The 21,664-nt window shown below is 41.7% G+C and overlaps 1 protein-coding gene across 6 annotated transcripts in view; it reads left to right on the top strand.

Annotated features, from left to right (window-relative positions):
* Window positions 1-21,664, top strand: part of SLC25A13 (solute carrier family 25 member 13) — a 192,118-nt gene that overhangs the window by 151,288 nt on the left and 19,166 nt on the right. For 5 of the 6 annotated variants that reach the window (XM_045494856.1, XM_045494857.1, XM_045494861.1 and 2 more), the window contains one exon: window positions 8,919-9,059. The exons of the other annotated variant lie outside the window; for it this stretch is intronic. In XM_045494856.1, coding sequence (XP_045350812.1) covers window positions 8,919-9,059 — 141 coding nt within the window. The remainder of the gene's footprint in view (window positions 1-8,918; window positions 9,060-21,664) is intronic. 6 annotated transcript variants of the gene reach the window in all.

Raw genomic sequence — 21,664 nt, 5'->3', positions numbered from 1 at the left:
AGGTCCCTGTCCTTGGAGAAATTGGGCAGTGCATTAGGGTCCTGCAGTATGTTGCCTTTCTGAATGTTTCTTGACATTCTGTTTTTAAAAAAGCAGATGAATCACCTCCCAGAATAAAATTACCTATGCAGCATCCGAAGTGTTAACAGTGAACTTAATCATTACGTAACATAGCAAGAGGAATTTGGGTGACAAAATCGTGAAAGAGAAGAAATCAAGCTTATAGTATAGTCGCATCTGGTCAGTGAGCCAAAGCTGTGACGGAAGCCACATTTCAGGTTCTTTGCAGACTGTCTGGCCCATTTCAGAGAGGGGGTATTAGAGGGAAAAAAACATGTAATTTTACTTTGAGCCATGAGGAGTGTGTCATATGGAAAATTAGAGCATTTGGAAATAACGATGCTTGTGTCGATAGAGCCCTATTCATTTGAGAAGCTTGGTGCTTGGGCTTCATGCTGACATAGTTGTAGCTTCCATAGTCCTATGTCCCTTTCTGGTTGCTCTCAGCCCTCCTGGATGCAAAGGTGAGTTTATGAAGATCATGAATTTTAGACAGGAATCACAACCACTGAAACTGTCCTGGAGACATGAACTTGGATTTGTATTGGTAGCAAAATGGGGCATCCAGCATTCACCTGGGACAGCTTTAAAGGCCCGAAACATTAGAAGTTGATCTTGAACATAAAGGGCATCTGTGTGGCTTTCCTTCCAGCAGTCAGATTGCCTGGTCAGAAGAATGTGCGCTGTGCCTCGTTTTCAGCAGTGGGGAACCTAGTCTCTGTCTCAGTTCCTTGTGCAACCGGTGGTGCTCATTTTCAAAGCGGTTTGCTAGTGTTGGGGGCAGTTCACACCTACATGGAACCACAGAAAGCATCCCCACAGGCAGTGTATGGTCAACTCTGCTGGATAACTCTTTTATCTAGCCATTGTCATTTTTACCAGCTCCTGCAGCAGGACGTGATTGACCATTTCTCTGTAACAGAAGTATTCAAAATTAGAAGTACCCACTTTTATGGAGTGTCAGCTTGAATTTAATTAATAAAGTTAAGTGAATTTAAATTAAATAAAAACTCCCTGGTTATGTGGGGCACCACTCTATCACCCATCACTTAGGTGAGTTTTTGTGTCCCCCCCACCCCCGCCCCCACCAAACTTTTTTTGCTCGAGACTGCTACTTCCTGCAATCCTCAGTATAACTATGTTTCCCTCAAAAAGAAAGTTTAATGTACAGGTTTCTAGGAAAAGAAAAAATCGGAACTCATTTGTACTGGTTGAGGGAGTTTGGTAAGTTGAATGGTAAGCAGTATCATTGATTGAGTAGTATGCCAGGCACCGGGATGAGTGCTCTATGTACCTGTTTCCATTTTATTTTCACACAGTCCTGTGAGTAACAGCCAGAAATGTGCTCTGTAAGGTGTGTGTGTGTGTGGGGGGGGGGGGGGGGTGTTCATTAGTTTTGTTCACTCTTACACATCTGCTGTGGAGTTGGCACACAGTTTCCTTTAAAAAAAAAAATGCTACAAAGCATTTTGTCACGTTGACACTAGCATTCACTGTTAGTGCAGTGGGCAGTAACATACCTAGCCTCGTCCGGGTGAGAATCCACATAAGACTGAACTGACTCATTCCTCATCTGCAGGCCTGTGCACACAGTGGGGTCTTAATGGAGAACCCACTGGGTGCTGCCCCGTGGCTCCAGTCCTTTCAGGCAGGTGCAGATAAGCATGCCTAAACAGCCCTTCAGCACACTGCATCCTGCTGTGTCTCCCGTCCGTTTGAGCTGCGGGGTGGCAAGCATGGGCCACTGCATCAGACACCTCTTTAGATGTCACTAGGTACCTCATTGTCCTCCTGTCTGTGCACATCGGACTAACTTCACCATAACTTTGTATAACTTCTGGAGAGCCAGAATGTGATGTTACTCTTGTTCTCAGGGGTCATTTGTTGTTTTGTGTTCGGTTTATGCTTCAGAACTTCTGTTGTCTCCTTGTGCCAAATCCTGATCCATTTGATTCTGTTTGTCTTTGAATCATAAATACTAGGGAAATCCCGGCTTCACTGTCTGTCTGCCTTCCACTCCCCTCCCCCACCCAGAACTTGTGTGCTATTTTGCGTAAGTGTGACCTAATCCTCCTCAGCTCCAATTTATCTCTTCACTGTCCCCTAGAGCTGCTCTCCTTCATGACCCTAAATGCATTTGCATTCTGCCTTGCTTGCTTCCATAAGTGACATCATTCTCTCTCTTTCCCTTCCCTTAAAAAGGTAGATTAACACATGGGATGCCTGGGTGGCTCAGTCGGTTAAGCGGTTAAGCGTCTGACTTTGGCTCAGGTCATGATCTCGTGGTTTGTGAGTTTGAGCCCCACGTCGGGCTCTGTTCTGACAGCTCAGAGCCTGGAACCTGCTTTGGATTCTGCGTCTCCCTCTCCCTCTGCCCCTCCCCTGCTCGCTGTCTCTCTCTCTCAAAAATAAATAAACATTAAAAAAATGTAGATTGCACAAACTCTGATTCCCCAGCATCCACTTTTCCATCTTTGCAACCACAGATCACACGGTGAGCTGGACCTTGCCTCCCTGTGCCAGCAGATATTGTTGGCCATTTTGTCGTTGGCTTTTTCCCTTCCAGAAGCCCCTCTCTTGACCTCTGTGCCTGGATTGCTGTGCTGTGTGGCGGAGGCTTCTTATCACTTAGGTCTCCACTGTTGGCGTTTCATCTCCCTGCACCCCACATGAGCTCCTGCCTTCAGTTAGCACAGATGGGGGATGACACCCTCCTCTGACTCCCTCCGTAACTCCCAGCTCGCTTTCCCATTGCCTTCTGGATGTGTCACCCTTCCTCTGTGCCCCTTTGTTCCTGTTACACACCTGTAAAAATATGGGTCCTTTCTTTGATCCTACACATTCCTTCTCCCGCATTCTCAGCAGCGGGGCCCGGCGTTCTCTGCTGCTTCCAGTGCTCAGCCATCCACCCCCATACCTTCTTGCTGGTGTAATTGTTCCAATTCTGACCTTTCTTCTCTCTCATCTAGTCTGCTAAAACCCTAATTGTTATCCCTGGCTTTGGGCTCTTCTCCCCTACTGAACTCTCCCTTCTACCACCCGGTCCATCTTTCCGAGACACAGATGGTAGTCACGACACTCTCCAGGTCTAAACCCTTTATAACCTGCTTTCCTCCCGCCGCACAAGCACAGGAAGGCACTATCGAGGCCTTCTGTGATTTGGCCCCAGTAGCCTTCTCCAGCCTTCTTCTCTCGTGGCCTTAAGCAGCTGGCTGGTTCTTCTGTGCTGCCAGGATACGTAGTGATAAATGGTGGAAGTGCCTGTCTGGCTTCGGGCAGGTCTGCTTTGAATATAGACTCCATCTTCCTAGCTCTGTGATCTCAGGCAGGTTACATAAGCTCCTTCACCCTTTCGGTCTCCATTTGCTCACTTATAACACTGGAATAGTATTATTAGCTACCTTATGTTATGAGGACCAACGGAGAAAATTCATACAGAGCTCTTAGTGTAATGTGTAGTACATAGTAAACACTCAGTAAATGCTAGTGGATGATAATGTTGATCTCCTCATAATTATCATCCATATTAAAACTTCACTGGACACACGGTGCCAGGTCTCTTTGCTCTCTAAGTGTACCAGGCCTTTGTCACTGTGCCTTTGTGCCCTTCTCTGCCTGGATTAGCTAAATCCTAATTGCACTCAGTCACCAACTGATGTGTTACTTTCTTACATGCCTTACCACCTCCCCAGGTTATCCCATCCAACAGATAGCTTACCTTTCTTCGAATTGCCATGGCAGTTTATCTGGACCTTACCTCTTCTTGTTTGTTATAATTCCCTTTTCCTATGTGCCATGTTTTTTCTTCGTAACACATATATTTATTGGACTCCATAGAAAATCCTTTGCTTGCTGGCTGTGTAGCCTTGTGTAAGTGCTGTATTGGTTTGCCAGCCCTGCCATAACAAAATTCCACAGACTGGGTGACTTGATACAAATTTATTTTGTCATGTTCCTGGAAGCTGGAAGTCCAAGATGGTGTCAGCAGGGTTGGTTTCTTCAGAGGCCTCTCTTGTTGGCCTGATGATGGCCCCCTTCTCGCTGTGTCCTCACACTCTCTTTTCATTGTGCACATTTGTGTCCATATCTCAGTTTCTTCTTACTATAAGGACAAAGGCTACATGGGAGTAGGGGCCACCCATATGACCTTATCTTACCTTAACTACTTTTGTGAAGGCCCTGTCTCCAAATACAGGCACTGTCTGAGGTACTGAGGGTTAGCACTTCAGTATATGAATTTTGTTGGAACACAGTTCAGCCCATAACAGTTTCTTTAATCTTTTATGCCTCAATTTTTTCTCTTATGTAAAATCTGGAAAAAATACCTCTTTAGTGGGCTGAAGATCTGTAATCTGTGCAAAGCAATAAATACCCTGATAGCCAGTAATGGATGCTTAATGAATATTTATGACCTCACTCCTATTTCAAGCTCCTTGAGAACAGGAATGTTTTCTCACTCATCTTGTGCCCTTGCAGCTCTTAAGACAAACTTTGAGCACGATTGCTTATAAATGTTTGGGACTTTTATGATGTGAATGAATGAATGAATGAATGATCGATCAGGTAGCAGAAGTGAGTCTGCAGTAATAAGCACGTGTGTTTCTTGGATAGATCCAGATGCTGGGTAGGAACTAAGGTTTCAGTAATAAAGAACCTGTAGAAAGGAAACTTATAGACACCTCAGCGTCCCCACTGTAAATATAATGTGCCACCCACACAGAACCAGTTCTAGTGCAGTGTAGAAAATCTTTGCCTGTCCTACTTGCTACAGACTCCAGAAAGTCACAGGGAAGTGATTTGTGACAAAATTACACACACACACACACACACACACACAACAGCATCATCACACAGCCAGGTCTCTCAAGTGATGAGGGACACAAAGACATGCACAATAGGTGTTCCTGTTCGCGGTCTGTGGATTCAGCTATCTTTGATCTCACAGAGGAGGGACACAGGTAAGGCACTGTGAATGGACAATAGACTGGGAGAGCGGCAGCCAGTGTGCCGCTCAGTGATCAAGTCGTGGTGATGCCCAGACACTGTGCATCTGATGATAAGCATCTTCTCTTGGTGCCTTGGAGTCTCTCATTTCCTTCCAGCTTGACTCCAAAGGACTGATTCATCTTTGGTACCTGTACAATGTGCCACTTTGAGCCTGGAAGCTCTTTCTGTCTGAGCCCACCCGAAGCCAGGAGTACCTCATTATTTTTTCTCAGTATCACTACACTTCCTTCCCACTGCGTCTGTTCCCTGCAGCTGTCTCAAGTGGATTTGACTTTTGCATTGTCCTTAGTGATTAGAATTCACTGTGCCGTGCTAAAAGAATTGGTATCTATCGATTGGCTGGGAGTCAGGGAATTGAGTATTAAGTTCTTATTTTGTATATAACATTAACTTTTACAACTCTTAGTGCAGATATAAGGTAACGAGTAAGACAGCGATTCTGTGCCTAAGGATTATACCCTTTAATAACGGCACAACTTGGAGACGTACAAAAAGTTTGTTGTGAGGTCAGATGTGAAACATAAAAGTTGCCCTCTGAAAGAAACTGGAGAACTGGAATTAGAAGTCACAGCTGTAAGTAAGCCTGTCAAGCAGCCTCTCAGAATTTAAAGGAATCATGGAGGTGATCCAGTGAAGTACAGCGATTCTGAAATCTCACTGCACATCTTAATCAGGTTTTTTAAAGAGCAGTTGCAGAATTTCTTATTTATCTGAAGTAGGATTTGGAAGCCAGTACTTTTTCAGAGCTTTGCAAGTGATCATAACATGCAGCACAGAGGGGCACCATCACTTTGGGAGAGAGGAGAAAAAAACTCTATGGTGACACTACTGTGTCACAGACATCGTGCTGGCTGTGGTCCGTTTGCCATCTCCGCAAGCCTCATATTGAGTGAGGTGGTTTGACAAATGGGACAGGGACTCAGTGTGCACATGCGCGCAGGTGCCTCTGCAGCCGCTGTTGATGAGTGTGCCTTGCATTCCTGTGCTGTTCTTTAAGAAGATCGACAATGCAGACTCCTGTCCGTTCTGCCCTTGATAGAGATGCTGTTACCCACATTGGGACTTTTATAAATCAGCCTCAGATTGGATTAATTCCAGCTCAGCAAATCTTTCTCATTCTGCTCCCATAAAACAATTTTTACATATTTATTTTGTATTCATTTTTGCAACTCAAGAGCTTGGGTCAGGAAGCACAGGCATAATCCTCATTGTACCATTGGTGCTGTTACTAAGCCAGGTCCATTTCCTCCCTTCCTTCTGACAACTTTAACTCCCTTATGTCATGTGGAAAGATGCAGGTGCAAACCCACAAAATACTGAAATACTGAGTTGCTGTAGACAGGTGGGGACTTGGCCTTTCTGCCTACCCGCAGGTCCCAGCAGTGTGGGAGCAAAGAACAGCTGTTCTGAGCCAGAGAAGAGGGAGCCAAATGTCTGTGGGACCAGAAGAACACACCAGCCTCTGGGCATATCGCCTCATGCTCTCCTTCCCGCTATCTAAGGGCCTTTCTTGGAACTTTTGATGAATCTAACCTAGGTTTTTTCCTGCCAGGATTGTTTGGCCCACCTCCTGAGAGTCACGTAGGAGAGCCAAAGGTGAGGGGTGAAACAAGTAAGCAAGGAGAGGTGGTCTGTGTGGCCGTCAAGACACTGGACCATACTGCTGCCTTCTAAACAGTTGTAATGTGGTGAGAGGGGTGGGCTTGGTCTGTTTTTAAGATCAAGTGTGTCTTGATTAAGATATCAAGTTGGTAAAAATAAAAAAAAACAGTTTGATTTGTAGAGAATTAATGGATGAACATATTTCTTTACTTTTTTTAGCTAACATTGCTATACATATCAGATAAGTTATGCAGAGGTATTTATTTTTCTTTATAGAAGTAATATATAATCTGTGTAGAAGAAATAAGAAATACAGCAGAAAAGAAAATAAACCACTTGTAATCCTACCACCTAAAAAGCACTACATTGGTGTATTTTCTACACGACGGTAAGGGATAACGGGGGGGGGGAAGCTGTACATGCATTTGAACATGAGAGTTTATACTTCCCAGTATATATGGGACCTTTTCCACAGTATTTTCGTTGGCAGCATAGTATCTCCATTGCATGACATACCCAAGTTCATTTAATCCATCTCTCATCGTTGGATATTTATATTGTATCTAATTTTTATTTCCAAGTGAATTATAATTTCAAGATCATCTTTGTTTCTCCAGTGTTGATTAGTACTGGCCATTTTATGAGGGCACATACATTGGTTAATGGGGTCAGAGAATCTAATAAGAAGTAGTTTTGTACAATATTAATCCAAATTATGCTTGTTACCGTGATGGCATCTACTGAGCTGTAAAATATCAGCACCATATCTGGTCTAGCGTGGTGGCGTCACTAGGTAATAAAGATTCTGAACTATACTGTGTGTCAACCTTAGTTTGGAAGAAATAAAAATTTAATATATTTGTGACAAGAAATAACAGGCTAAAGTACAGTGAGAAAGAATGTAATTGCGTATAATAAATACAAGCTGAGCTTCAAAATAACTAGCTTAAAACTTCCCTTATAATACACTTTATTGTTTAAGTACGTTTTATTCTTTTCACTTTTATTTTTTTAAGCGTATTCATTTTGAGAGAGAGAGAAACAGAGCACACAAGCAGGGCAGGGGTACAGAGAGAGGGAGAGAGAGAGAGAGAGAGAGAGAGAGAGAGAGAGAGAGAATCCCAAGCAGGCTCCATGCTGCCAGCACAGAGCCTGATGCGGGGCTCAAACCCATGAACCATGACATCATGACCTGAGCTGAAGTCAAGAGCCAAATGCTTAACTGACTGAACCACCCAGGTGCCCCAAGTCCACTTTAAAGATTTCCACTGATGATCTCGTAGACGGGGCACCCAGCCACTGCTGGAATGAAATAATACACATTGCTCAGAGTTTGGGGCATAATTGATTTGATGCATATTTTTACTACTTTGACATTTATCTCCTATAAAAAGATTAATCTATACACAGGTAATACATACATAAAATTATAAGAATATGCAGCTCCATGAAATGGTGTTTGATGATGGATCTGATTTTTTAAGAGAAGACAAAATAGCTTTCATCTAAGTTTACGTGTTCTCTGGCAATTCTTGAATCATTGCCAGAATCATAGAGTCCATCACGGGAGAACCTGTGTCCTCCCTATCTCCTCCTATTCTGACAAGCAGGTTTGTGTCTCTTTATTTGGATACTATTTGATTTTCATTTTAGTGCTGCCTTTGTGCCCTTGGCTTTGAGCCCTGTGATGGCAGTTGTTTGTGCTTCAGGGAATCCATTTCATTTCCATGCAAGGACTTTGGTGAAGCCACGAGACATCTGTCTCTCCTCTTTGCCCTCTTTCAACGTCTGCATGAGGGAAATAGGACCTCAGTACCCAAGACCTCCTCCTTGGCAGTAACTGTATTTTGATTCAGACTCATAGTCACTGTCTTTTTTCTTTTTTAATGTTTATTTATTTTTGAGAGAGAGAAAGAGACAGAGTGCAAGCAGGAGAGATATGGGGGGCGGGGGAGATACAATCCAAAGCAAGGTGCAGGCTCTGAGCTGTCAACCTAGAGCCCGATGTGGGGCTTGAACTCATGAACCACAAAATCATGACCTGAGATAAGTCAGATGCTTAACTGACTGAGCCACCCAGGTGCCCCATCTTAGTCCCTGTTGTAATTGATGGAACAAGGATGGAAAACTACAGTCTCTTGAAGATAGAATATTCTGAGCTCCATAGAGGATAATCACACCCTCTTCCCGACCTTCCTTACCCTTACTCTTCTGTGATCCTAAATCTTTACTTTTTTCTCTTTTTCTAGGCAGGAGGCTCCCAGGTGATTTTCACAAATCCTTTAGAAATCGTCAAGATCCGTTTGCAAGTGGCTGGAGAGATCACTACTGGTCCCCGAGTCAGTGCCCTGTCTGTCGTAAGGGACCTGGGGTTCTTTGGGATCTACAAGGTAACTGTCCTTTTAGTCATTTACTTGATCTGTGTTCATTTCCTAAATTAGCAGATGGGGTGAACTTTGTAAATAAACTTCTCGTCAGCATGAAATTGACTCCTCACATTTTGGTACCTGGAGAAGGCATTCTGCTGGGGCCCATAGGGTGCCTTCATGCATGCTATCAAAAAGCCATCCTTGACGGCCGCCTGGGTGGCTAAGTCGATTAAGCGTCCAACTTCACCTCCGATCATGATCTTGCACTTTGTGAGTTCAAGCCCCGCGTCAGGCTCTGTGCTGACAGCTCAGAGCCTGGAGCCTACTTAGGATTCTGTGTCTCTCCATCTCTCTCTGTCCCTCTCCCATTTGTGATCTGTTTCTCTCTGTCTCTTAAAAATAAATAAACATTAAAAAAAATTTTTTTTTTAAAGCCATCCTCAAAATATACTAATCACAGATGACTATGATGTGAGTATTGCTCAGCAGTTAGCTCTTTGCAGCAACAGTGGCTGGAGCTTTATTTGGATTTGTTACCCATACAAAAAGCTAATTCTCAGTGCTGTCCTCTGTGAAGGATAGAAACAAAGATCACAGGGTACCATTTTTCAGAAGATAAACTGAGCTCAGTTAAAGGAGAAGCCCATACTAGATTGGGAATTTATTTTCTGATCCTGTATATTCCAACCCTGTCCATATATATGCCTTTGTCTTAATTATTTTGAATCTTAATCAATTGTCATTTAGAAAATAGTTTTTCAGAATAATTGCAAAACCAGGCTTTCAGAAAATTCTTGAAATTTATTATTCACACTCCTCTACCAAGAAGTTGAACTGGAATATCCTAGAACTACCTCCATATATCCCCAGCCATAAGGCTTTATCAAACATAAGGTGTTTACAATTTTTCAGTAAGAAAGTTAAAAAAATTTTTCACGGCCAACTTGACTAAGTAAAGTTTTAGGGATAAATAAACCTGAAGTCAGATGTTTACTCAAAATAGTTTTTATTTATTTACACACAAACATACAAATTCCCATCATAGGAAATTGATATTACTTTTTTCTGTCCATACATATCAAGAAATATTTTATTCAAACTCTTTGTAAGCATTTTGAATCAGTGTTTGGATCGCCACCTTGTGAATCAACCATTCACATGGTCTTGCCGAGTACATTGTCTGCGTTTTTATCCCACGCTGGCAGGGTGAAGCACTTTTGGGCTCCGTGTACAGCATTGTCCCTGGAAATTTTATCCCACAGACACACAGCATGAGGACAGTTGTTTCTTTTTTCCTCTTCCCAGTTCATCCTGAATGGACATACCTGGTCCCATAAACAACTTATCGTATTGCTTTTGAGAGTCCGTGTAAAATGCCTTGTTTTGACATTCAGCATTTATGAGATCCTACCCCCAGGAATACTCACCCCTCCCCTTTTCTTTAATTCAAGTTTTGGAGGTGATTTTGGTATAAACATCCAGTGTTAGTGATGATTGAGGTTGTTGCAGGCAAATCCGCCTGTCCCCAAATGCTACTCTGTACTTCTCAAGGTCAAGTGATTGTACCCCATGATCCAAGACTTTGTTAGACTTGAATATAATGTGACACACCTTTTCTGGGGTTAGTTTTAGGGGGGAAAACTTGCCTTATATTTAGGCATGTGTGGTTAGGAATAAGCATGCAGATTTTGTTAGTGCCCAAAATACTCAGCCTATGGTTGTGCAGGGAGCACACTGTTAGAGGCATTTCACTTACCAAATTATTCTCTAGCTGTAAAGGAACAAGCAGTATTATCACAAAGCACAGCACTGATAAATTTGAAGAAGAGTCGTCTTTTCTAAATTTTTAGGCTCTCTGCAGACTGTAGCAAGCGTGGCAGCACGTACATCATTTTGACAAGATGCCAAGCAGTCTTTCAGCAGGTTGTCTGGTGAAAAGCACTTAGGTACTATGGCAATGACTGCTATCGAAACGTCTCGAAAGATAAAATGGTAAAAACTTGTTTGCTGACACAGAAACGGAGACTGTTAAACTACCTGCAAATGATATAAGACTGAGAGTCCTTTTCATCTTCACAGTATTTCAAAATCTAAATCCCTGCTAACACCCCTTACAAGAAGTTGGTCTCCTGATTTTGCAGTTCGGAAAATAGAAGCTGCCGATGACGGGTATCTGGGCTGAAACCGAGGCTCAGAAGTTTCTTGTTTCCACTGCTTTCCTGAAATGAGCAGGATTGCTCAAGTTTGAGCAAGAGACCTCTCCCGTATAAAGGTAGTTTAATTACTAGCCTGGTGGTTTAATCCAGTTCAGAGGCATTCCATGGGGCTTGTTGCTGCCTTACAAAACGCTGCTTTTGGAGTATTGGTAATTACCAAGTGAAGTCACTAACACTTTGAGCTTCTGGAAACTCGGGTGTCTGTGCAACTCTGCAGTCCCATCCTTTCTGCAGGCCATTGGTGTCAGCGGCCAAATTCACTAAGACTGAGTCTAGACTTCACTCAGCAGAGCTCACCTCTCCATTCTGTTGGCTCAGTCCGGCATTATCACCCTCGGTGACCCTCCTTTATGTTCCCCTGTTCCAGCCACGGGTTTTGTTTCTTGCGAATCTCTCCTCTCCAGTTTTGCTCATCTGACCCCACCCTTCCCTGCTCAGAAATCTTTTAGCAAGTCAAGATCCATCCCTTTGGGGAATGCTGAAGCATTGGAGCTTTGGGACTTTAGCATTTCCATGATTTGCTGTGATTTTGTTTCGGGGTAGTGCTTTTTAGTCATAAAGGTTTTTCTCTGTCTCTAAAAAAATTTTTTTTTAATGTTTTTATTTATTTTTGAGATAGAGAGAGGCAGAGCATGAGCAGGGGAGGAGCAGAGAGAGAGGGAGACACAGAATCTGAAGCAGGCTCCAGGCTCTGAGCGGTCAGCACAGAGCCCGACGCGGGGCTCGAACTCATGAACCATGAGATCATGACCTGAGCTGAAGTTGGAGGCCCACAACCGACTAAGCCACCCAGGTGCCCCTCTGTCTCTAGTCTTTTTAAGTTGGGCAGAAAAATGGAAATGGCCTGGAGTGACCTAACAATGTAGAACTTGGTATGTGTCCCTGCAGGTGGGTCTTTAAAAAGAGAACTACTGTCCCGGTTTTAGTGGGGACTGGTGATCTTCATTTCTTTCCCTTGAATCTTTTGTTTGCTGTTGTTTACATGACAATGTAAGACCCGGGAGGAGTGTGTGGTGAGTGGCTCTGTCTGTGTGTTTAGGCCTGCTGTTTAACCTCACCTAAATTGGACTTAACCAGTCTTTCTCTTTTTCTCCTGAATTGACTTGCAAATTACCCAAGTATTCTGTGACTTCCCAGTAAATGGTAATTAGGACGTTTTCTTTAGAAATACATTTACAACTGAAAAAAAAAAGTGGATTTGGTAAACATTTCACATTCCTGAGGTTAGAAATGGTTTAGAACAGATATAGTGAACTCTGCAAACAAAGCTCCCCGCCCCCCCCGCCCCCCCCCCCCCCACCTTTTGGTAACATTTAGGGAGATTTAGTCACAGTGCAGACTAGGTAGGTAATTGAAGTAAAGGCAAGAAAATTAACTGCCACTGAACGAGCTATTTGAATATAATGTAGTTTAAAAAAAAAAAAACTACAACATATATTACTTTTCTTAAGAATATATGAGCATGTATTTCCCTTTCCCTACATAAATTTTGTTTATTGCATAAGCCCCTGGAACATAAATAAAATCAATTCCGTCATAGAAAAGAAAGTGGTATGCATCTTTTGAATGGTACCTTGCCCATAGGAGCCAACAGGGCTTTGACGAGGGAATGGTTTACACTGTAGTAATGGAAGGAAACATCATTTAACATTAATAAGGGCAACACAGCTGATATAGGCTAAAAAGTTGCTTCCTTAAGCGATGGACAAGTTCATGGTGCTTTGTGAGGGCAAAAACATGGTCCGTGAAGCGGTGACAGCCAGGATATCAAGCATTGTTGAAAACTGCTTTCAGATTATGTAATCACAAATTACACTCCAGCCTGGAAGGTGGTCACTTAGGAATAGGAGCCGTATCGACTGTGTTCTCACCAAAGGCATTTGTCCCTCTGCATTTAACAGAGCATTCAAATACAATTTTCATCTACATGCAAGTATGTGTGTGTGTTCATTCACATAGTGTGTATAAATCAGTCACTGGAGCTGCTCTCCGTAAAATCAGAAAGCAAGTAGTGATACATCAGTACATTCTTATTCTGCTAATTATCTCAAAGAGATGTTGTTTGTGTGTGTTTAAAATAGAAGTTTACCTTTAAAAAAAATCAAATAATTCAAAAGGTATGTGAAAAAGTAAGACTCTCAAACCCTTACTGCTTCCTTCTCTCTTCAAAAGGTAACCACTATTTTCTTACATATCCTTAAGAAAAAAAATCTAGGGGCGCCTGGGTGGCGCAGTCGGTTAAGCGTCCGAGTTCAGCCAGGTCACGATCTCGCGGTCCGTGAGTTCGAGCCCCGCGTCAGGCTCTGGGCTGATGGCTCAGAGCCTGGAGCCTGTTTCCGATTCTGTGTCTCCCTCTCTCTCTGCCCCTCCCCCGTTCATGCTCTGTCTCTCTCTGTCCCAAAAAAAATAAATAAACGTTGAAAAAAAAATTAAAAAAAAAAAAATCTACATCCGTATTTATCTCCTTTTCTCTCTGTGTATCTATCACAAATTGTATCAGTTTCAATGTTGTATGTGTGTGTGCACACTTTAACACAAAGGGAATATTTTTTTTTTAATGCTTATTTATTTATTTTTTGAGAGAGAAAAAGGGAGCAGGCCAGGGAGGGGCAGAGATAGGGAGACAGAATCCCAACCAGGCTCCCCGCTGTCAGTGCAGAGCCCGATGTGGGACTCGATTCCACGAACTGTGAGATCATGACTTGAGTTAGATGTTAACCAACTGAGCCACCCAGGCTCCCCAAATAGAATATCTCTAAATACACCATATATCTTTTTTAAGTTGAAATGTATAGTTGGCACACAATGTTATAGGAGTTTCAAGTGCATGCAGTAGACCTTAAAACTCTTTCTTCGTTGTACTTAATAGCTGTGTACATTTTTTTTTTTAAAGTTTTTCTAAGAAGTTTCCTATTGATGAATGTTTGTGTTGTTTCTAGTTTGGGGATACTATAAGCAATGACAAGGTGAATATCCCCTACAGTGTATTTTGACATAATTTTGTGAGTATATGCAAATGATAAATTCCTAGCAATGAAAATGTCTAGGTCAAGGGGCATGTGCATAGTTTCAGTGTGAATAGATGTTGTCAGATGACATCAGTTTATCAATTTGAGCTTGATAGTGTATGAGCACACAAGAATACTCAATTTAGGAGCTTTTAAAAATACCTATTTTTCTGAGTTCCTGACCCCACCTGAAGAAAACAGTTGTCCCATCATTACTTTGCAGACACTTGTGCCCTGCTAATTTTCTAACATCAAGGGCCATTACATGGTTTTACAGCCACCAAGGTGGTAGTTCTCACCGTCTTACATCTCCCACATTTATCTTTCATCTGGGTGTCTGTGAAAGCCTCCTCATGGATTGATTCATTTTGACTCTTGACTCCCTTAAATCCGTTGTCCCCACAGCAGCCAGAGTTGGTCTGTTTAAAATGTAAATCAGATTAATTAATTCACTCCACATACTTTTAATGAAAGCTGACTACTCTGGTAGGTTCGGATGCGGCTGTGAAGAGCCAAGTCCCTGTTCAACGTTTGGTGGGTAGAAAAAGCCATCAAGAAAGTAAATTTGGTGAGAGGTGGGGTGGGGAGTGGCAGAGATGGGCAAGACAGGTGAAGGGGTGGGAGATAACAGGCTTCCAGTTATGCCGGGAATATGCCATGGGGATAAAAGGTACAGCATAGGGAATATAGTTAGTGACATTGTAATAGTGTTGTATGGTGACAAATGGTGGCTACGCTAGTCGTGAGCACAGCACTAACATCTAGAGATGGTGAATCACTATGTTGTACACCTGAAACTATCACGTTGTGTGTCACCTACACGCAGTTCAACAAAAACAAATCTCTGACATCAGGTGGGTGTTAAGACTTTGAAGAAAAAAGAGGCAGATGAGGGTGAGGAAAAGGCTCAAGGCAGGATGGGATGTGGGACAGGGGGTGCATTTTTAAAAAAAATTTTTTTAACGTTTTATTTATTTTTGAGACAGGGAGAGACAAAGCATGAACAGGGGAGGGTCAGAGAGAAGGAGACACAGAATCTGAAGCAGGCTCCCGGCTCTGAGCTGTCAGCACAGAGCCTGACGCAGGGCTTGAACTCACGGACCGCGAGATCATGACCTGAGCCGAAGTCGGCCGCTTAACCAACTGAGCCACCCAGGTGCCCCAGGGGGTGCATTTAATAGGTGATCAGGAAAGCCTCTCACATGAGATCTTATTAAGCAGAAACCAGAGGAAATGAGACACGAGTGTGCCCTACAGAAACCATGTCTTCCTAATGGAAAACCATCTAGCAGCTTCCTGTTGCACCTAGAATAGAACCCCAGCTCCTTCCCTGTGGCCCTATCTTCTCCACCCTCCATTTTGTACCATCCTCTGCTAGCGACACTGGCTGCCTTTCTTTTATTCAGATATCCCAAGTTCACTCCCTCTTGCTTTTCCCTCTGCCTAAACATTCTTCCCTTCACATCTTAGGTCAACAGACGCTTGCTCAGAAAGACAGCCACATCACTTGCTGTCATAGTCTCCCTGGGTATGTGTGTCTGCTCATCTAGAGTGTACTTTGATACCAGAGACCTACCTTGTATAACAGTTTCTGACACATAAATAGACATTTGATAAATATTTGTTGAGCAAATGAGTGGTAAACAAAAGCCAGGTGTTTCCAAGTTATAAACAAGGATATTAGAGCACAGATAGTGAGTGAATTACTTTGGCAAGTAATGACCAAAGACTATGATGGTGGGACGTCAACTGTAAAGAAAGCAGCTAATTATATGAGAGCTTGCTTTCTCCTTTTCAGAGGCATCCATTCCTTCACCCAGCAAGCTCTGCCCTGGGTGCCGGGGATACAAACATAAATAAGAAGTGCATGGTTGTATCAGAAGTTTACCATCTCGTGGGGTGGTCACACCGGTAAAAAGACCCTCGGAGTACAACATATATGCAGTTGGGAAGGGCTGTCAGGGGTGTGCACAGGTTCTAAGGGAGGTGGGGCTAACTCCACAGCAAGGTCTGGAAGGCTTTCTGGGAGGGAGAGAGCCTTAAGGGAGGAGTCATCGTTCACCAGTGGAAGCCAAAGACAAATGCCATGGTCAGGTTTGCATTTGAAGAAGGATAATTCAGTTTCAGTGTGGACAGTGCCATGTAGGAGGGCAAGACTGAAGGCTGGGTAGCCTTTTAGGGGGCTGTAAGCCAGGGATGGTGGGGAGAAGGGATGGCATTAATGTAAAGTGATACTGGTTAGAAATTCACAAGAGGATATCAAATACCTCAAGGGGCTGGGGTTTGTATCTAATATGGTGTGAACTTGAAATAATAATGGAAATCATATGATGTTGTCCATATTATGTTTAAAGGTTGAATTAAGAGAAAACAAACAAAAAAAAACTTTTTAAATCTTTCTGTTGCCGTGTTTCAGCTGCCATCATTTGTAGAAAGAGGATAGTAATAGAACCTACATATTCACAGGATTGTTGTCAGGATTTACTAAAATAATGCATTTAAAAGTCATAGGCTAGAACTGAGCACATAGTTTGCATGATGTGTTAGTTATTATTAATTTTAAATTATAGCATGTCAACTAATAGATTCTTGCAGAGATATCTAGCTCCTTCCACTCTGCCCCAGTCCTAGGTAATTTTCCCTGCTGTGTGCTCAACAGCTATCTCTAGGTCATGCATTCTTCTTTGGACTTTAGAAAACCAAATAAAAGGAGACAACTTGAAAAATAATTATTTTTATAAAACACTACTCAAAGGAATTGAGTGTGCTAAAGGGGACTAGAAAAGATTCTTAAAAATATTAGAAAATCGGGGTGCCTAGGTGGCTCAGTCAGTTAAGTGTCCAACTCTTGATTTTGACTTGGGTCATTTTCTCAGTTTGTGAGTTTGAGCCCCACATCAGGCTCTGCCCTGACAGTATGGAGCTTGCTTGGGATTCTCTCTCTCTCTCCCCCTCTCTCTTTGCTCCTCCCCTGCTCATGCTCTCTCTCTGAAAATAAATATACTTTTAAAAAAATATTAGAAAATGACTCTATTTTACACCCAAAACTAATATAACACTGTATGCTAACTGTATTGCAATTATAATTTAGTACTTCATAAAGAAAAGAAAATAAAAAGTATTAGAAAATGATTAATTTTCTTATCATTTTTCCATTTGTTGACCAAATATTTGTTGAGGGCTAACTCTCTACTAGGAGCTGGAGTTACAAAGATGAATATGGTACCATTGCCTTCAAAATAACCAGTACTAAGGGAAGTGAGAGAATATAAACATGTAGCATCATAGTTCTTTAATAATTACTGTCATAGAGTTTGTTAAAAATTAATTTTGGTAGGAAAAATAGTTTTTAAAAGAAGAAAATTCAGATAGAAAAGAGTAAATAGCAATAAAATGTTGGCCTCCTAGTCCCACAGATAACCTATTTTTCCAGAGGCAAACATTTTTACCAAGGTCGCGTTTTATTCTTTTGTTGTGAGTTTCTTCTGTTTCTGTTTTTTTGCCAAGTGCATGCAGGATTAGTTTGAACACAATACTTTCTTATTTTAATTACACTTTTAGAATAAAATGTGTGGTCTTTCATGTTTAAAAGTATTGAAAATTATGCTACTAGTCCATTGTTGATAGAGTGCTCTGAATATATTTTCTAGAAGTGATAGACACATTTCTGCTAATCTGTCCTTTCATTTATCTTGTTTCTAATTGTGACTAAAGTATGCATTTAAAAGGTATCCAGTTTAAGAAATATTTATTGACTGTAAAATTAAGGAGATAATATGCCATGTGACAGCCCACCAGTCCCATGTGGAGTATGATCATTTAGCAAACCAGTGTAAACTTTTTGGTAGGATTAGGTCTTTTGCCAAATAAAAGACTGGCTCTTAGCCTGATACATATAGAACTCTACTGTGATTCAGGTATGAAACCATATAGTAATCATACCTCAGCTGCAAGTTGTTTAAAGAATATATTAGCTGTTTCCATTTTCTGCTGCAACAGGGCAGTGTGCTTTTCATTGATAATGGTAATTACCTTTTCATTGTCACCTTTTATGGAAAAATCCTTTTGCTAAGGATTATACTGAGTACTTCATACCATTTGTTGGATCCAAATTCTTACGTCAGTAAAAATGTTACTCACATTTAATAAATGAGGGACTTGAGGTACAGAGATTTTACGAACTTGTACCGAATACCAGCTAGCTAAGTGGCAGAGTGATGAACTGAGCTCAGGTTTCTGACTCCAAAGCCTGTATTCTTGTTCCTACAGTGTCCTTCTGTTGGTGAGCAGTGGCAGAATTCTGATACAGATCCATATTTAAGATGGCACATGTTGACTATGTTTTTTTTAATGTTTGTGTATTTTTGAGAGAGAGGGAGCATGAGTGGGGCAGGAGTGTGTGTGGGGGGGGGGGGTGGGGACAGAATATTCAAAGTGGACTCTGCACTGACAGCAGACAGCCCAATGCAGGGCTCTAACTCAAAATCTGTGAGATTATGACCTGAGCCGAAGTTGGACACTCAACTAACTGAGCTACCCAGGCATCCCATGACTTTTTTTTTTTTTTTAGTACAGTCTCCTTTTCTCTGAAAAGTCATTTTCTTCAAGAAGAGTGGCATGTAGGAAGATAGAACACGAAGAGAATACCCAGCTCAACTAGCTGATCAGCCATAATGATTGATGATGCAGAGAAGTGGCCTTCATTGAATGTGCTGAAGGATATTGGAATAAAGAGCTTTTTCCTTCTCTTTGGACTTTGAAATCTACATCAAGGAGAAAAAGTTAAAAAGGAATTATCAAGGGCATTGCCTGTGTAATACTGCAACATTTTGAAGGAAACTTGTTGAGGGAATGTGTCAAGAACAAGCCAGCTTGAGCATCTCCTCTTTAAGGTATTAAGTTCTCCCCATAGGGTTTTGAGCCATTGGCAGTTAGGATATTTGAACTGATCATCCCATTGAAAACAAATAAAAATCGAAAATATACTTTAATATATTTTGTTCAAGCCTTTTCAAATTCATGAGCTAGTGAGGAATATTCAAGCCAAAATTTAGGTGGGATAAGCAGAACCCTAAAGCTGGCTTTGGCCTTCAAGGCATTTGCCAAACACCTGAACTTGAGCATTAATTTTTGATGTCCCAAGGGACAACCAGGTACTGCCTAAAGTGCTAAGTCTAAAAGAAAGGGGTAGAAAAGGTGAGGCAAGCAAGACACTTAGGTCACAAAATGTAAGGAGGCACCTAGTCTCGGGTGCTGACCTTGTATTGAACATCTCTGGTACTGAGTGCCTCCTTCAAGTCTCTATATTAGGGACCAGTCTTGCCTTATCCAATTCCTGGTCCTGAAAAAGTTCATCTTCCATAAAGCTGGCCCTCAAAGGGTTATACTAACCTCAGTGTAAGGGCAAAGTAAAAATGCTCACTTTTACTATTCTGGGCTATAAGGAAACTTGCTTTGGTTCTGGAGGGAAAGAAAAGGGAGAGGGTTCCCTCCCCTAGAGGTAATTAGGAATTTTAACCTTGTCTCACATGGGTTTGAATGCTGAATTTATGTTTCTTGGGTGATATGAAAACTCTCAAGCTGGCAAAATCTTAAATTGGTAGTATCCACAGGTATCTGACAGGAGCAAATACACATTTTCTCAAAAGGAGCCCACCTTCAACCCAGACCTCAAAGAATTTTCATAGATATTGTTGCAAGGAAACTGAACAGCTCATAGTCTAAAATCTGAAGTCACACAAGGCAACAAGGTACTTTAAGAAAAGGTAGCAAAAAACAACGGGCAACATTTTAAACCTACTAAGTCTTAAAATTTCAAAATTATCGGGGCGCCTGGGTGGCGCAGTCGGTTAAGCGTCCGACTTCAGCCAGGTCACGATCTCGCGGTCCGTGAGTTTGAGCCCCGCGTCGGGCTCTGGGCTGATGGCTCAGAGCCTGGAGCCTGTTTCCGATTCTGTGTCTCCCTCTCTCTCTGCCCCTCCCCCGTTCATGCTCTGTCTCTCTCTGTCCCAAAAATAAATAAAAACGTTGAAAAAAAAAATTAAAAAAAAAATTTCAAAATTATCAAAAATAAAATTAGTGTTTTTTATTTGTTTTAAGAAATTAAAAAGGGTGAAAATATTTATAATGATTAAAATTTAAAACTGAACATTTCAAAATTCTGGTTTTAACAACAGATTAAACACAGATGAAGAGAGAATTAGTGAATTGGAAGATTCTAGTTAGAACTTAGCAATGAGAGACAAAGGGAGATTGACATAGAGGAAAGTATGAGATGGTTTAATAGGTATAAAAGAAAACCAGAAGGAAAAGAGAGATGATGGCTAAAAATTCTCCACAACTATTAAAAGCTATTAATCCACAGATTCAAGAAGTACAACAAATAGCAAGTGGGACATTAAATAAAAATAATCTAGACTAAACATGTCAGAGTGAAGCTGCTGGATACCAAGGCTGAAGAGAAGTTCATAGATGGCCAGAGAGAAAAGCAAATGGCCTTCAAAGGAGAATGGTTGAACTGACAATTAACTTAAAAACAGGAACAGGGGCGCCTGGGTGGCGCAGTCGGTTAAGCGTCCGACTTCAGCCAGGTCATGATCTCGCGGTCCGTGAGTTCAAGCCCCGCGTCAGGCTCTGGGCTGATGGCTCAGAGCCTGGAGCCTGTTTCCGATTCTGTGTCTCCCTCTCTCTCTGCCCCTCCCCCGTTCATGCTCTGTTTCTCTCTGTCCCAAAAATAAATAAACGTTGAAAAAAAAAAATTAAAAAAAAAAAAAAAAAAAACAGGAACAGTGGAAGCCAGAAGACATAGGAATGGTGTTTTCCGTGTGTGAAAGAGAAAAACCTTTCAACCTAGAATTCTAGACCCTGTAAAAATGTCTTCTGGGAACAAGGATAAAATGAAGACATAGCAAAACTCAGAATGTATATAACCATCAGGCCCTTACTAAAGGAAATTGTAGAATACTGCAGGTAGAAGGAACGTGATCCAGATGACAGTTTTGAGATGCAGTAAGGAAGGAATGACAAAGTGGTAAATGTTTAGTCTAAGTAGAATTGTGTGAATTTAAATATATGTGTAATGGTAATTATAATGTGTCATGTTTTTAAAGCTAGAATTAAAATACATGACCATAAGATGGGAGGGTTGCTTATAATGTAAGTTGTATAAAATGCATGTATTATACAGGAGGAAGTTAACAAAGACCATGGGTGTGTATATTAAAATTTCCAGGGTATAAACTCTTAGAGTACTAACAGATTGTGGAACTTGCAAATAGTAGGGAGATGTCAGGGGAAAGAAGGCAAGAAAGGAAAGAAAAGAAAAATTGAAAAGGTGGATGTGTTTTATAGATTAGATTTATGAAGGTGACATGCTCAGAGACCAAAATTTCATGTCATAAAA

Source organism: Leopardus geoffroyi, chromosome A2 (assembly GCF_018350155.1).
Source record: "Leopardus geoffroyi isolate Oge1 chromosome A2, O.geoffroyi_Oge1_pat1.0, whole genome shotgun sequence".
NCBI classification, from domain to species: Eukaryota; Metazoa; Chordata; class Mammalia; order Carnivora; family Felidae; genus Leopardus; species Leopardus geoffroyi.
Note: the sequence above shows the minus strand (reverse complement) of the source record. Positions and strands in the feature narration are given on the sequence as shown.